General features: G+C 35.1%; 1 protein-coding gene across 6 annotated transcripts in view; it reads left to right on the top strand.

Moving 5' to 3' along the window:
- The window catches only part of CNOT4 (CCR4-NOT transcription complex subunit 4), a 144,210-nt gene that overhangs the window by 65,542 nt on the left and 65,812 nt on the right, over positions 1-12,856 (top strand). For all 6 annotated transcript variants that reach the window (XM_041753915.1, XM_041753912.1, XM_041753914.1 and 3 more), the window contains exons 2-3: positions 1,221-1,486; positions 12,348-12,545. In XM_041753915.1, coding sequence (XP_041609849.1) covers positions 1,313-1,486; positions 12,348-12,545 — 372 coding nt within the window. In that variant the 5' untranslated portion in view covers positions 1,221-1,312. The remainder of the gene's footprint in view (positions 1-1,220; positions 1,487-12,347; positions 12,546-12,856) is intronic.

The following is a 12,856-nucleotide window of genomic DNA, read 5'->3' as shown; positions in this document are numbered from 1 at the left end:
GGATTCGATCCCGGGTCTCCAGGATCGCGCCCTGGGCTAAAGGCAGGCGCCAAACCGCTACGCCACCCAGGGATCCCAGTTTCTTTAATCTTTTGTCTATTTTTGTACCCATGTCAAATTTTTAAAATTACTTTAGCTTTGTAGTTCAGTATCTGCTAGTACAAAATCCCACATTCCCCCCCCCCCAGAAGTTTCAAAGCAGTTTGCCCGCATTTACTCTTCAATGTAAACTTGAGAATCAGTTTGAATTATGTTAAAAAACAAACACCTCTGTTATTTTGATAGGGATTGCATTGACATATTTTGGAGGCTAAAATAGTGATTTCAGTGTAACATTTTAATTTACCATTGACTTTAGCCTAAATTGTTACATAAAGATTGTCAACTCTTCATAATCTAAAACGATAAGTTATTTAACTTTTCAAAACAGTCTGGAGTCTGGAATCTTTTTGGTTTCTTCGCCCTTCCTGTTTTTTTTGTAGGGTTTTGTAGGATTACCATAGAAAAATACCTTTTTTTTTTTTTGCATTTTTTAAAAAGATTTATTTATTTATTTATTATTATTTATTTATTTATTTATTCATGATAGACATAGAGAGAAAGAGAGAGAGAGGGGGTTTTTTTGCATTTAATATGTGCTTATTTTACCAGAAGTTTCCATTGGTATAATAATACATATTTGATTGTAAACTATTGGGTTCTATGGCATTTTTTTTTCAGCTCTAGTCTTTTCTGTGATAAAGGTTTGATACTAACATGTTATTATAGGTGACTGAAGCCTTTGTGTTTCTTTTTAGGTTTATTTTGTAAATATTTATTTTCTGACACATTTTAGAATACTGTGATACTCCTTTAGTTATGTGGCAGCATTACTAGCTTTTAGGTCAGAGATAAGGCAGTTTAGAGTATATTTTAAGGCTGTATATTATTTATTCCCCCAAAATGTGCTACGATTAGATACTAGGTTAGTATTAAATGTTTTATGTAGAGAAAGGAAGTTCTTTTGTATTTCTGTTGAGTCTAAAAGATTAATAATGCTAGACTTTCTATTTTGACATTCATTCTGAATTCATTCGGATTCTCAGATGTTTTGAGAATCATCTGAGATGATAGCAAAATTGGTTTAATATCTATACAATTTTTTTGATAATATGATTCCTGATGGTTGAAATGCCATTTTTTCCAGTAGTAAACAGTATATTTTGTTTCTCCTCATGCAGGTCTTTGAAGTTCTACAGTTTAGTTCTCAGTGCTGAACTTCCTTCTCCCTTAAGTTATTATAAACTTTTGCTGCTGTTTAATAAAAGTGAAGATGTCTCGCAGTCCTGATGCGAAGGAAGACCCTGTGGAATGTCCTCTTTGCATGGAGCCCTTGGAGATAGATGATATCAACTTTTTTCCTTGCACCTGTGGCTATCAGATTTGCCGATTTTGTTGGCATCGAATTCGCACTGATGAAAATGGGCTTTGTCCTGCATGTAGAAAGGTAAATAACTCCAAAGTAACTTTGTGTACAGTTTTTTGTTCTGTTTTGTTTTGTTTTTGTTTTTTTGCCCCTTACAAATGAGTAAGTAGGTTAAAAAGAATCTACAAACCTCAGATGATTTTATGTGTAGCATTATACTTTTAAGGTAATAATGAAGTAGAAAGACACTATATGACCTTGGTAAAGTCATATAATCTCTCTGGTTGACCTTTAGAGAAAAAAGTAGAAAAACTTTAAAGGTAAAACAAAATAATTTTAGTAAAAAATTTATCAATAAAAGTGTGCCTTTCTGGAAGGCCAGGGAAGTGTGAAGAATCTGAAAGACAGTTGGTCATTAGGGTCAATTTTGAGAAAGAAGCATGAGCTCAAACATATTCAGGTAAGGCTGCTGAGAAAGATAAGAGACACGGTGCTTTTAATATCCTAAGGAAAATATCAGTGCGGTTGCTTGAGTGTTACATTGGAGCAGCATATGCATCCAGCCTAGCTTTTATGCCATGTAGTGGAGATAGCTGCTCTCTCGCTGGAATACTGGTTATAAATTTGGGTCAGAGCCTTAAGGTGAATGGAGATACCCTGGAGGAACCAAGACCTCCTATCCTCAGAAGATGAATTATTGATACATGGTATCTACCAGTTTGTCCTTTTTGCAGTTACGAAAAAGCATCCTGCAGTAAACAAATAGCATTTATAGACTGGCTAACAGAGTTATTACAGGTACAGATGTGCAAGAACCAAGAATTAACAGATATTTCAGGAATGCCAACGTTATAAGAAGAAGCAGCACAAAAATCATTAAATAGAAGAACCAACATAAGAAAGCAAACAAACATTGTAAAAGTATCATTGGAAAAAAAAATAAAAGTATCATTGGTGCTTCTCAAACAAAAGAGAATTTCCTATCTATGTAGAAGGAACATTTTTAAAGTTCAAGAACAAATTTATATATTGGAAAATTTTGCTGAACGTTTTTTTTTTGCAACGTATAGTACAAAAAGATAAAAAATAGTATGAAAGAGAAGTTAAGCAGCATAAAAGATCTGCTGGTTCTTATTGGCCAAGAGAAGCTACAGAAGCAGTGAAATAGGATGAATAGAAGACAGGTGGCTCAGTGATTGTCTGCCTTCAGCTCAGGGCATGATCCTGGGGTCCAGGGATTGAGTCCCACATTGGGCTCCCCACAGGGAGCCTGCTTCTCCCTCTGTCTATGTCTCTGCCTCTCTCTGTGTGTCTCTTGTGAATAAATAAATAAAATCTTTAAAAAAAAATTAAAGAATGGAAGGAAGAAACAAGGAACCACTAGAAGAAAATTTCTCCTGAAAAGCAGTTGTCCTTAGAAGGGCTGTATGAGTAAAAGACAAGATGACTGAAAAAAAACCTCTCTTAATATAATTGTAAAATTTTAGAATTAAAGACAAAGTTCTAAATTTAAGCTTATGGGGGAAAAAAATCCTTAGACGACAAAGGAACAAGAAGAAAACTGAGATTACTGTTTTTGTCTTATAACAATAGAAAAGAGAAAATCATTGAGAGATTTGTTTTTCCAAATTTTAAGGATAAATAACTTTGAAGAATTCTCCATTTCATTTAGATGTAAAAGCATAATAGAACGTTTTCCAGACAAGGATTCATAAGGTTTAATATTCACTATATAGGGCAAGTAGAAGAGCTGGTGACCATAAGGTTTTGGACTGAGCAACTGGAAGTAGAAAGGGCCATTGACTGAGATGGAGAAGACCTCAGTAGGAATAGGTTTTTGAGAAGATTAGGAACTCAGTTTTAGTCATGTTAAGTTTGAGATTACTATTAGAAATCTAAATGGAGAAATTAATTAGACAGGAGAATGTTCCGATTTGGTTCTGGTATGGAAATATAATTTTTTTTAAAGATTTTATTTATTTATTCATGAGAGACACAGAGAGAGGCAGAGACACAGACAGAGAGTGAAGCAGGCTTCATGCAGGAAGCCTGATGTGGGACTCGACCCCGGGATCATGTCTTGAGCCAAAGGCAGATGCTCATCTGCTGAGCCACCCAGGTGTCCCTGGAAATATAAATTTGATAGTTAGCATATAGTATGTTACTTATAAAGTAATACTGAATGAGGTCATGAGAGAGGGTCAATAGAAAAGATGAGAGATTGGCTAAGGAGGAGCATCAAAGTTCTCCAACATTTATAGAAAGAAAAAATCCACATTGAAGAATTACAAGGCAACCTCCTTTAGGGTTTCCAAGTTAAAATCTTTAGCTGAGGTGGTTATTGTTAAGTCAGACCAGGAGGAATTTTTTTGGTTTCTTGCTGACTTAATTTAACTAGAACTGCTAGAATTTCTGCTTGGTCTCTGACTACTAGACCTACTGGCTGGAGGGGGTCATAGATGGCAGACATTGAGGCCACACAGAGTTTTGGCCTAGCCTCCCCACAGAGTGTGCTGAGCGCACTGAGCATGTGTAGTTACGAAACTGCCTATCCCAGTCAGGGACCAGCAAGTCTTTATACCTCAGTGGTTTTATTAACACACAGGAAAACTACAAGTGTTGCCTGATGCCTGGAAGAAGACTGTGAAGCTGCCATTTACACATAGCCCTACCCTGCTGGGAGATGGCCTGCAGAGGCCACTCTGTGAAATGGCAAATCAAGATGACTTAAGTCAACTTGGAAATGCAGGTGGGGTGTTGGTTGAAGCAAGCTCTGGTTTGAGCTCATAAATGAAACTTGCTTGTTTACTTAAAGGGGCCTCTTTGCTTTAAGAGTTTTGAGAAGCAGAGAGGAGGGCAGGTTTTAAAAACCAAGACAGTTTAATGTTTCTGTTTGGTCCTAGTTACTGAGCCTAAATGGATAGAAGGACCCTCAGTGTTTTCCCTAAACAAAGGCACAGGCTGTCTGGCCATCCCTTAGACTGTGTTTATATGTTCTTTCAGTGCAGCATTTCTGAGAGAACTACCTGGTGGAAACAGTAGATGTGGGAACACAGGTGGTGTACTGAGGTAGCATCATACAGCTTTGACTCGCATGGGAACTGGACTGGCCAAAGAGTTGAAAACTTTGACAAAATTACGTTATTTTCATCTCTGAAATAATGGGGGATATCACATCCATGAAACAAGAACAGGATAGTCTAAAAAAGTTCAAAGAAGGATAAATATGTTCTGATAATTATAATAGCAGAAATAACAAACAGTTTGGAGATGAATTTGAGAAAATTTCTTTAAAAGTAGTGCAAAAAGACAAAGGAGGTAGAATATTTAAGAGATAATTTTATTTGAAGATAAATCCAGGAGGTCAAGCACTAAATAAGTTAGTATTTTAGAAATAGACCACAGTAACATAGAAAGAAAGTTATTTTCAGAAATATGATTGAAGAATACTCCCAAGACCAAAGGATATATTTCTAGATTAAAAAGGCCTCTTCAAGTGCCAGGCACAAATTCTTCATTTTTAAGTAACAGAAAACTGAAGACAAAAGAAGTTCTACAGGCTTTCAAAGGGGGAAAAAAGTAGACCCTACATAAAAATCAGGCATCAGAATCATTTCAAAAGCAAGACTTGAAGGTAGAAATACTTCTGATGGAAATTTATTTTTGTTCTGGAACTGCATATCTGCCTGTTAATTAAGTGTGAAGGTACATGAAAAACATTTTCAGACCTGAAAGGAAAGAGTTCAAAAAAATTTTTTTTACCTTCCATGCATTCTCTCTTAGGAATCTATCACAGAGTATTTATTCCCCAGCAACATGAAGAAATGAAGAAAAGAGAATGCATGGGATAAAGGAAAGAGGTGATCAAACATAGGAGCAGTGCACTGGGATTCCTGAGATGATGGGAAAGAGGACAACCAATACAAAGTCTGGCAGATCAGAAAGTTGCAAGGGAGGAGTTTCTATAAAACTATACAATTGAGAGAATACTTCGTGTTTTAAAAGAGGCTTGTGTCTGAAGCTCCTTCAACATTTGGAGAAGATTTGATGGTTGAATTAGTAATAAGCATATAAAGATCTAATCAGACAACTCTAGGGGAAGCGAAGGGCTGTACAGGATAAGAAAAATAACCTTGTTATGCTGCAGTGGCTTGGATATGTTGAAGGGCTTGAGATTTTTTTTTTCCCAACACACATATATTTTTATGTAGAAAAGACTATCTGTAGAAAAGACTTTTTTTTTGTAGAAAAGACTATCTGTTAACTATTGAATGGTTTTGAACTCTTTCTTAAAAATCAGTTGCTCATAAATGTGTAAGTTTATTTTTAGAATCCATCCACATCCATCCGCAGAGAATTGTTTCTAATGCCAATACTATTCTGTCTTAATTGCTCTAAGTCTTCAAACCTGGTATAATCTTTCAAATTTGTTATTCTTTATAGAATTTATTTTGGGCATCTGATACCTTAGCATTTCTACATAAGCTTTTTAATTAGTTTGTAATTTTGTGCAAAAAAAGCCTAGGAGGCTGTTGACTGCACTTGAATAAACAGGTCAATTTGAGGAAAAGTGACATCTTGAAAATGTTGACTCATCTAGTTCCTAAATAAAATGTATTTTTTCCAGTTTTGTAGGTTTTACAAATTTATAAAAACATGTTCTGTAGTTTTCAGCATATGGAGTAGTATAGCATGTTTTCTTGCATTTTTCTGTAACATGTTTTCAGAGCTTTGGCATGTGGTATTTTTAAAATTCCATTTTCCAGTTCATATGTAGAATAATTGATTTTGTTAAATAGATTCCTTAGGCTTTTCTACATAGATGATCATGTCTTCTGTAAATGAAGACAATTTTGCTTCTTCTTTTTCAGCCATTTTAAATTATTTCTCTTGGCTTACTACACGAGATAAGCCCTCCAGTAGAACATTGGAATAAAGTGCAAAGAACAGATATCTTTGTTCTCAGTTTTATTTTATTTTATTTTTTTAATTAATTTTTTTTTTTTTAGAGATTTTATTTATTTATTCATGAGAGACACAGAAAGAGAGAGGCAGAGACACAGGCAGAGGGAGAAGCAGGCTCCATGCAGGGAGCCCCACGTGGGACTCGATCCCGGGTCTCCAGGATTGCGCCCTGGGCTGCAGGCGGCGCTAAACCGCTGTGCTACTGGAGCTGCCCTTGTTCTCAGTTTTAGTGGGAAGGCATTGAGTATTTCACAATTAAGTGTATTACTGACTATGAGTTTTTTGTAGATGGTTTTTTATCAGGTTGAGGACGTTTTCCTTGCTTACTGAGAGTTTTTTACCATGAGTGGGTGTTGTAATTTCTTTTGAAATGACCGTGTGTTTTCTTTTTCATTCTGTTGAAATGGTGATTTAAATTGTTTAATTTTTGAATCAACCTTCCTTTCCAAGGATAAACCTCATTTGATCATGATATATTACACTTTTTATTTTCAATTTGCTAATGTTTTCAGAAAGATTTTTATGTCTGTGTCATGAGAGGTATTTATTTCTGGCTTTATTTATATTGTTTTTAGATTTGGTATCAAAGTAATACTGGTTTCGTAAAATGGGTTAGGAAATGTTTCCTTGTCCTCTATATTCTGAAAAAGTTTACATATGACTGGTATTACTTCTTTTTGAGTTCCTCCCCAGATTCATTATTTACCTGGACTCTATCGGAGTGTCTTTATTGGAGAGCTGTCTAGGGGAACTTGGTATCAAGGATTCCTCTATGTAAATTTCTGGAATTCTTTTGACTAGTTCCCTCTTTTTTGTTATTTTGCCCAATAAATTTTATTTGCCTCAGCCTCTTCAGGTTTTGATCACTGTCCCCTCTGCTCAATATGATTGTTAGACCCTGCCAGGGTCCAGTTAGGGCCTGGAGAACAGAAAACTGGGACAGACACTCATGGTTTTCACCTGTCTCATTTCTTTTCTCTCAGCAGTCACAGATTTGTTGTTCATTACTTGTTGTGTGATGTCTGAAAACAGTTGTTTCATATATTTTGTCTCGTTTTCTAGTTGTTTATGCTGGTAGGCCTGGTTTGTTACTCTTTCTGTCATGGCTGAAGGTAGAAATGTATAAATAACCTTTGAACTTTATAATAATGTAATTGTGAATGTTGGTCTAACCAAAATTAGGGTGGAAGGTTAAAAAGTAAACTTGCAACGTATGGTTAGTCTGATTGAAAGAAAGCTGAATTGTCAATTTGCATAATGTGATAATATGTAGAACTGAAAAATGGAGAAGTAGCCATACAAGCATCATATTTAATGATTTGTCAGTAAATGACAAAATAATCATCTAAATGAGTCTAACAGGATTATTCTAGAGAGAGGCAGCTGGTTCAGGGAAAGAAGAAAATGAAAGATTATTCTTTTCCCCAATAAACCTTGTAGAACTGTTTGACTAGGAACATATACAGAAAATTATCAGAGAAGCTAGGGAAACCATAAAGGAGAAGATATAGTAGTACTGGTATTAGTTATAATCAAATTCAAGATCAAACACACTTAAAAAGGAAAAGAGGAATTTTTAAAATTATTTAATGTCCATAAGGTCATCGAATTTTATTTACTTAACATTAGAGCTTTGAGGTAGAATGAGCTGATATAAAAATACCATAAGAAATTATATATCCACATCTATAATGGAGAGACTTTTCACTTTTATATTTTAGAATTTGATACATGAAATAGACCAATAATAAAAAGGAAATGGAAAATTTGAATAACAGTTAGCAAGCGTATGTGTTTGTACATGAACACAATTTTGTGTAAATTAATAAAAACTTTTATTTTTTAACTTTATTTATTTATAAGTAAGTAATCTCTACACCCAATGTGGAGCTCAAACTTATGACCTCAAGATCAAGAGTCATGTGTTTTTCCAACTGAGGGAGCCAGGCAGCTCAGATTAGTACAAAACTTTAGAATACAAGTGCAGTGAGCACAAAAATTGACTGTTAGGGTACAGTGGAAATATTAACCAGTTCCAAAAAGAACTCAGTTGTGTTCTTTTTATTTATCCTGCTTAGGGTTTATAGAGCTTTTTAAATCTGTGTGAGGATGAGTTTCATTAGTTCTGGGGGGGAAAATCAGCTATCATCTATTCAAATATTGTCTTTATTCTCTTTGCTCTCCTTTTGGGACTCTGTTACATATTTTTCAGATTTGTTTTCACTGCTTTTCATGTCTCCTAATCTCTTTTGTGTTTTATTTCCCTTAATGCATTAATGGATGATTTCTTCTGATCTTTCTTTTTGTGTTTGAATTTTTTTTTTAGGTCTAGTCTTTTGCTAAATATAAATATGTCGGGCAGCCCAGGTGGCTCAGCGGTTTAGTGCCGCCTTCAGCCAGGGTGTGATCCTGGAGACCCGGGATCGAGTCCCGCATCAGGCTTCCTGCATGGAACCTGCTTCTCCCTCTGCTTGTGTCTCTGCCTCTCTGTCTCTCTCTCTCTCTCTCTCTTTCTCTCTCTCTGCGTGTGTGTCTCTCTCATGAATAAATAAATAAAATATTTTTTTAAATAAATATGAATATGTCTATTGAGTATTAACATTTTGCCTTTCTAGATGTAATGTTTGTTCTGTTTGTTCTCTTTTCTTACTTGATATATTTTAAATAAATTTTTGTACCCTGTACATACTTTCAGGTTTATCATATATTTGTTTAAATAAGCATTACTGTTTTAAAATCTATGTCTAATAATTCCAGTTGCTGATGTCTGTGAGGAATGTTTCTACTAGTTGATGTTCATGTTATTTTATTTCTTTATGTGCTTGGTTATATCTATGCCTGCTTCCTGGTTGTTGTCACTGAATTATTTGTAGGGTTGTCCAGGGCCCGAGGTAGATTTGCCCTTCTCTAGAGAAACTTTGATTTGGCTTCTGCTGGATCCATGAAGTGCCATTAGGGATGCCTCAAGCATATGGTCGCTGTTGGGGCCAAGTATAAAGGCCTTAGGTCTCTAGGAGGTGAATCTTCCCTAAGGTTGGTTTCAGCAGCTTCTTCAGAATGTTTTTCTACTATCCTCATTTTTTGTATCTTGTTCTGACCTCTCTGTAGTTTGTTCTTATCCTGAGACTGAAAGAGTCTTTGGGGGGCAGGCTGGGTCTCAGTTTACCATGGGTTTGAGCTCCCCAAAGACTCTTCCCTTGGGCTGGCCTTGAGCTTTGAATGCTGACCCTCTCCTCATATGTTGTTATTCAGACTTTACACTTATCTCTCTGGATTTTGACTTTAATACAGAAATTGGCTTGGGACTTCCCCACTGTGGATCACTATTGTTTCTAAGGTCCTGGTTAAAAAATAAAACTTTATATGGTATTTTTTATTGTTTCTAGGAGGAGGAAAAGTTAAAGCTGTGAATATATTTATTGGAAAATGAAAAACAAAAAATAAATGACCTAATTTCCACATTAAGAAACAAGAAAGAGTAGTAAACATTGTGACAATGGAAGCAGGGATTAACCAGAATTTGATGAAATTGTTGTACTTCAGTAAAAGAGCTGGTTTCTCTGAAAGACTAATAAAATAAACTCTTGGCAAGTCTGATCAGAAAATAAAGAGAAAAGACGTAGACATATATTGAAAATAAAAGTGGGACCATAACCACACATGTGAAAGAAACTGACTACACTAGAGAATATAAACCATCGTAATTAATAGTTCGGCAGTTTATCATCAAATTAACACTATTAAAAATATTTTACACATTAAAACTGGTTCTCTACAGGTGCCATAATTTCCATTAGTTTGACAGCACACTAGTAATATATTTACAGAAAATTTTCCTGCTTATACTTTTTCATTTGATGCTACATTCCTAGAAAATTAAGTTTAGTATACATGTTTTAGTCAAAAAGTAAACCACATGCATTTTTCATCTCCCAGTTTTAGTCTTCCTCCCTTACTCCTCTCTTTGTATCAGCTTATTAATTTTATGTCATTGGGTTTGTGGAGTAGGTATTTATGGTGGTATGTGTGTGGTGGAGCACTGTCATGGAATGTGTGTTTTTCCAACTTTTTCTGGAACCTTTAGAAAAGTTAAGATTTTTTTTAAAGAAAAATTAACCATGTTAAATTCTCAGTTCTAGAGAGTAGCTTGGTGTTCATTTGGGAAATATTTATGGAGTGCCTAAAATGTGCACTACTAGCTTTATATTTCATCCTGGAGAAAGACTTCAGGTCATGCAGAAGTCACATGAGTTACCAAGTCAGCTGTTTTATATGCCTCCTACTCACAAGTAAGTTGGAGTATGCCAGATAGGACCAATTAGCTGGCAGATTCAGATTCTTATTTTATTTTATTTACAGATTTTTAAATGTGGAAATCAAATGATATGGGTGCTTGTGTCCTCCAGGACCACTAAGAATTACGTCTGATTATTTAAAAACAGGATTTTTGGAGACCTTATGATATTACCAGTAGAAGCTGAGGAACATAAAGAGAAGTCTCACTTTCTTAATTGCCTTCGACACTAATCTGAGTGTGTTCACAAATTTGAGGGGTTTTATATTTTGTGTTTTATTTACGTATGAAAAGTTGAAAGTACCTTTATGTTAAAAACATAGCAAGGTTTCAGGCTTTTGAATACTCTTTCCACCCTACTTCCTTTCTCCTTTTTTTCTTGATGACATCATTTCTCTTATTCCTATATTCTGATAGGCACAGTTTCCTACTTCTGGGATCTCTTCATGTCCACTTAGATACGTGTATTTAATATGTCCCATCTTTCCTCTGTTATTAACTATTTATTTATATTTTCAGGGGCGGGGAGGGGCAAAGGGAAAGAGAGAATGTTAAGCAGGCTCTACGCCTAGCACAAAGCCCAATGCAGGGCTCGATTTCACAACCCTGAAATCATGACCTGAGCTAAAATCAAGAGTCAGACATGTAGCAGACTGAGCCAATCCAGGCACCCCTATTTTTTATTAGTAGTAGTAAGGACAAGGTTTTCATCACTTTATAAATGTATATCTTTTCTAACTCTTAGAGAAACCCTCCTTAATAAAGTACTGTGATTCCTATTTTGCAGAAGAGATGAATGAGGCAGGCAGGTCACATAACTTATAGCCAGTGTCTCTCAGATAGTAAAGAGGAGCCAAGATTCAAAGCCAGGCAATGTGATTCCACAGCTCTTATTCAGGCCACCAGGGTAGCCTTGGCATTAGCGTAGGAATGAAAACAATATTGTAATGACAAGAAAGGGAAAAAAATTATAACAGTGTAATTGCTAGTATTTATTGAAGGATTACTGTGTGCTAGACATGACAATAATGGCTTTATAAGAGTTATTTTACTTTTACACCAGCCTTTAAGATTATTTTCATCTTACTCTTGAGGATACTGAGGTATAGAGTTTCATTAACTTGCTTAATATCCACACTGGTTAGTTAGTAAGTGTTGGAAACCAAAGTCAAGCTCCTGACCCAGAGTGTCTATGGATTGTTGTTTATATGCCCATTTATGTTCTGTTTAGATTGACAATGAATTAAATAATAAATACTTCATTAATTTTCTAGCACATAGTAGGTTTTCATTAAGTATTTGTGAATTGTAATATATAAACCTATGTTTAGATGAGATAACTTACACTCCTTGCCTCTTACATAGCACCTAGAAGCTTACTTTTCCTGTCAACTCTGCTAGGCACTATAGGGAATACCATAATTGTATTTTTTAAAATTATAGAACCTTTGGTGGTGTTTTATGTTTTATTAGTGCTAAAAGTAGTCTGTGCTAAAGCTCTAAAAAAATGTGTTTTTAAAACTTTTATTTTGAATGTATTAAATAAAAATATCTTAAGCAATTAAAAGATTTAGAAAAAGGAGTGTAACAACCACATACCATCATCCAGAATAGTTATTTATCCATGTAGTTTATTTCTTTCCTTACTTAATGCTAATTTCTGTGTTTGTTTTATTCTTAAAGCCATATCCAGAAGACCCAGCAGTTTATAAACCACTCTCCCAGGAAGAATTGCAAAGGATAAAGAATGAGAAAAAACAGAAGCAGAATGAGAGAAAACAGAAAATATCAGAAAACCGCAAACATTTGGCTAGTGTACGTGTTGTACAAAAAAACCTTGTCTTTGTTGTAGGACTGTCTCAGCGCCTAGCAGACCCAGAGGTAAGTCCTCTTCTGTTTTCGTTCTCAATTTGACATTTTTTTATTTTTGCTTGTCTTATTTGGAAATAACAGCTGACCTTGCCTATTAGCTGGATTCCCCTGAAATTATTAAGACTTAGGAGAGAATGGGAAATGATTTTTTAATTATCTCTAGGAAACCAATGACCACTTGTGATCTTAGGCAGGTTCTTAATCTTTCTTGGCCTCATTTTCTTCAGTTGTGAAATGAGGCAGTTGAACTAGATCTCTGAAATCTCCTTTAGTGCTAATAATCTGTGAAAATTGGATAATGGTTCTTTTTTTGCTATTCT

The sequence above is a fragment of the Vulpes lagopus genome, chromosome 4 (assembly GCF_018345385.1).
Source record: "Vulpes lagopus strain Blue_001 chromosome 4, ASM1834538v1, whole genome shotgun sequence".
NCBI classification, from domain to species: Eukaryota; Metazoa; Chordata; class Mammalia; order Carnivora; family Canidae; genus Vulpes; species Vulpes lagopus.
This window is presented reverse-complemented; position numbering and strand designations above follow the sequence as displayed.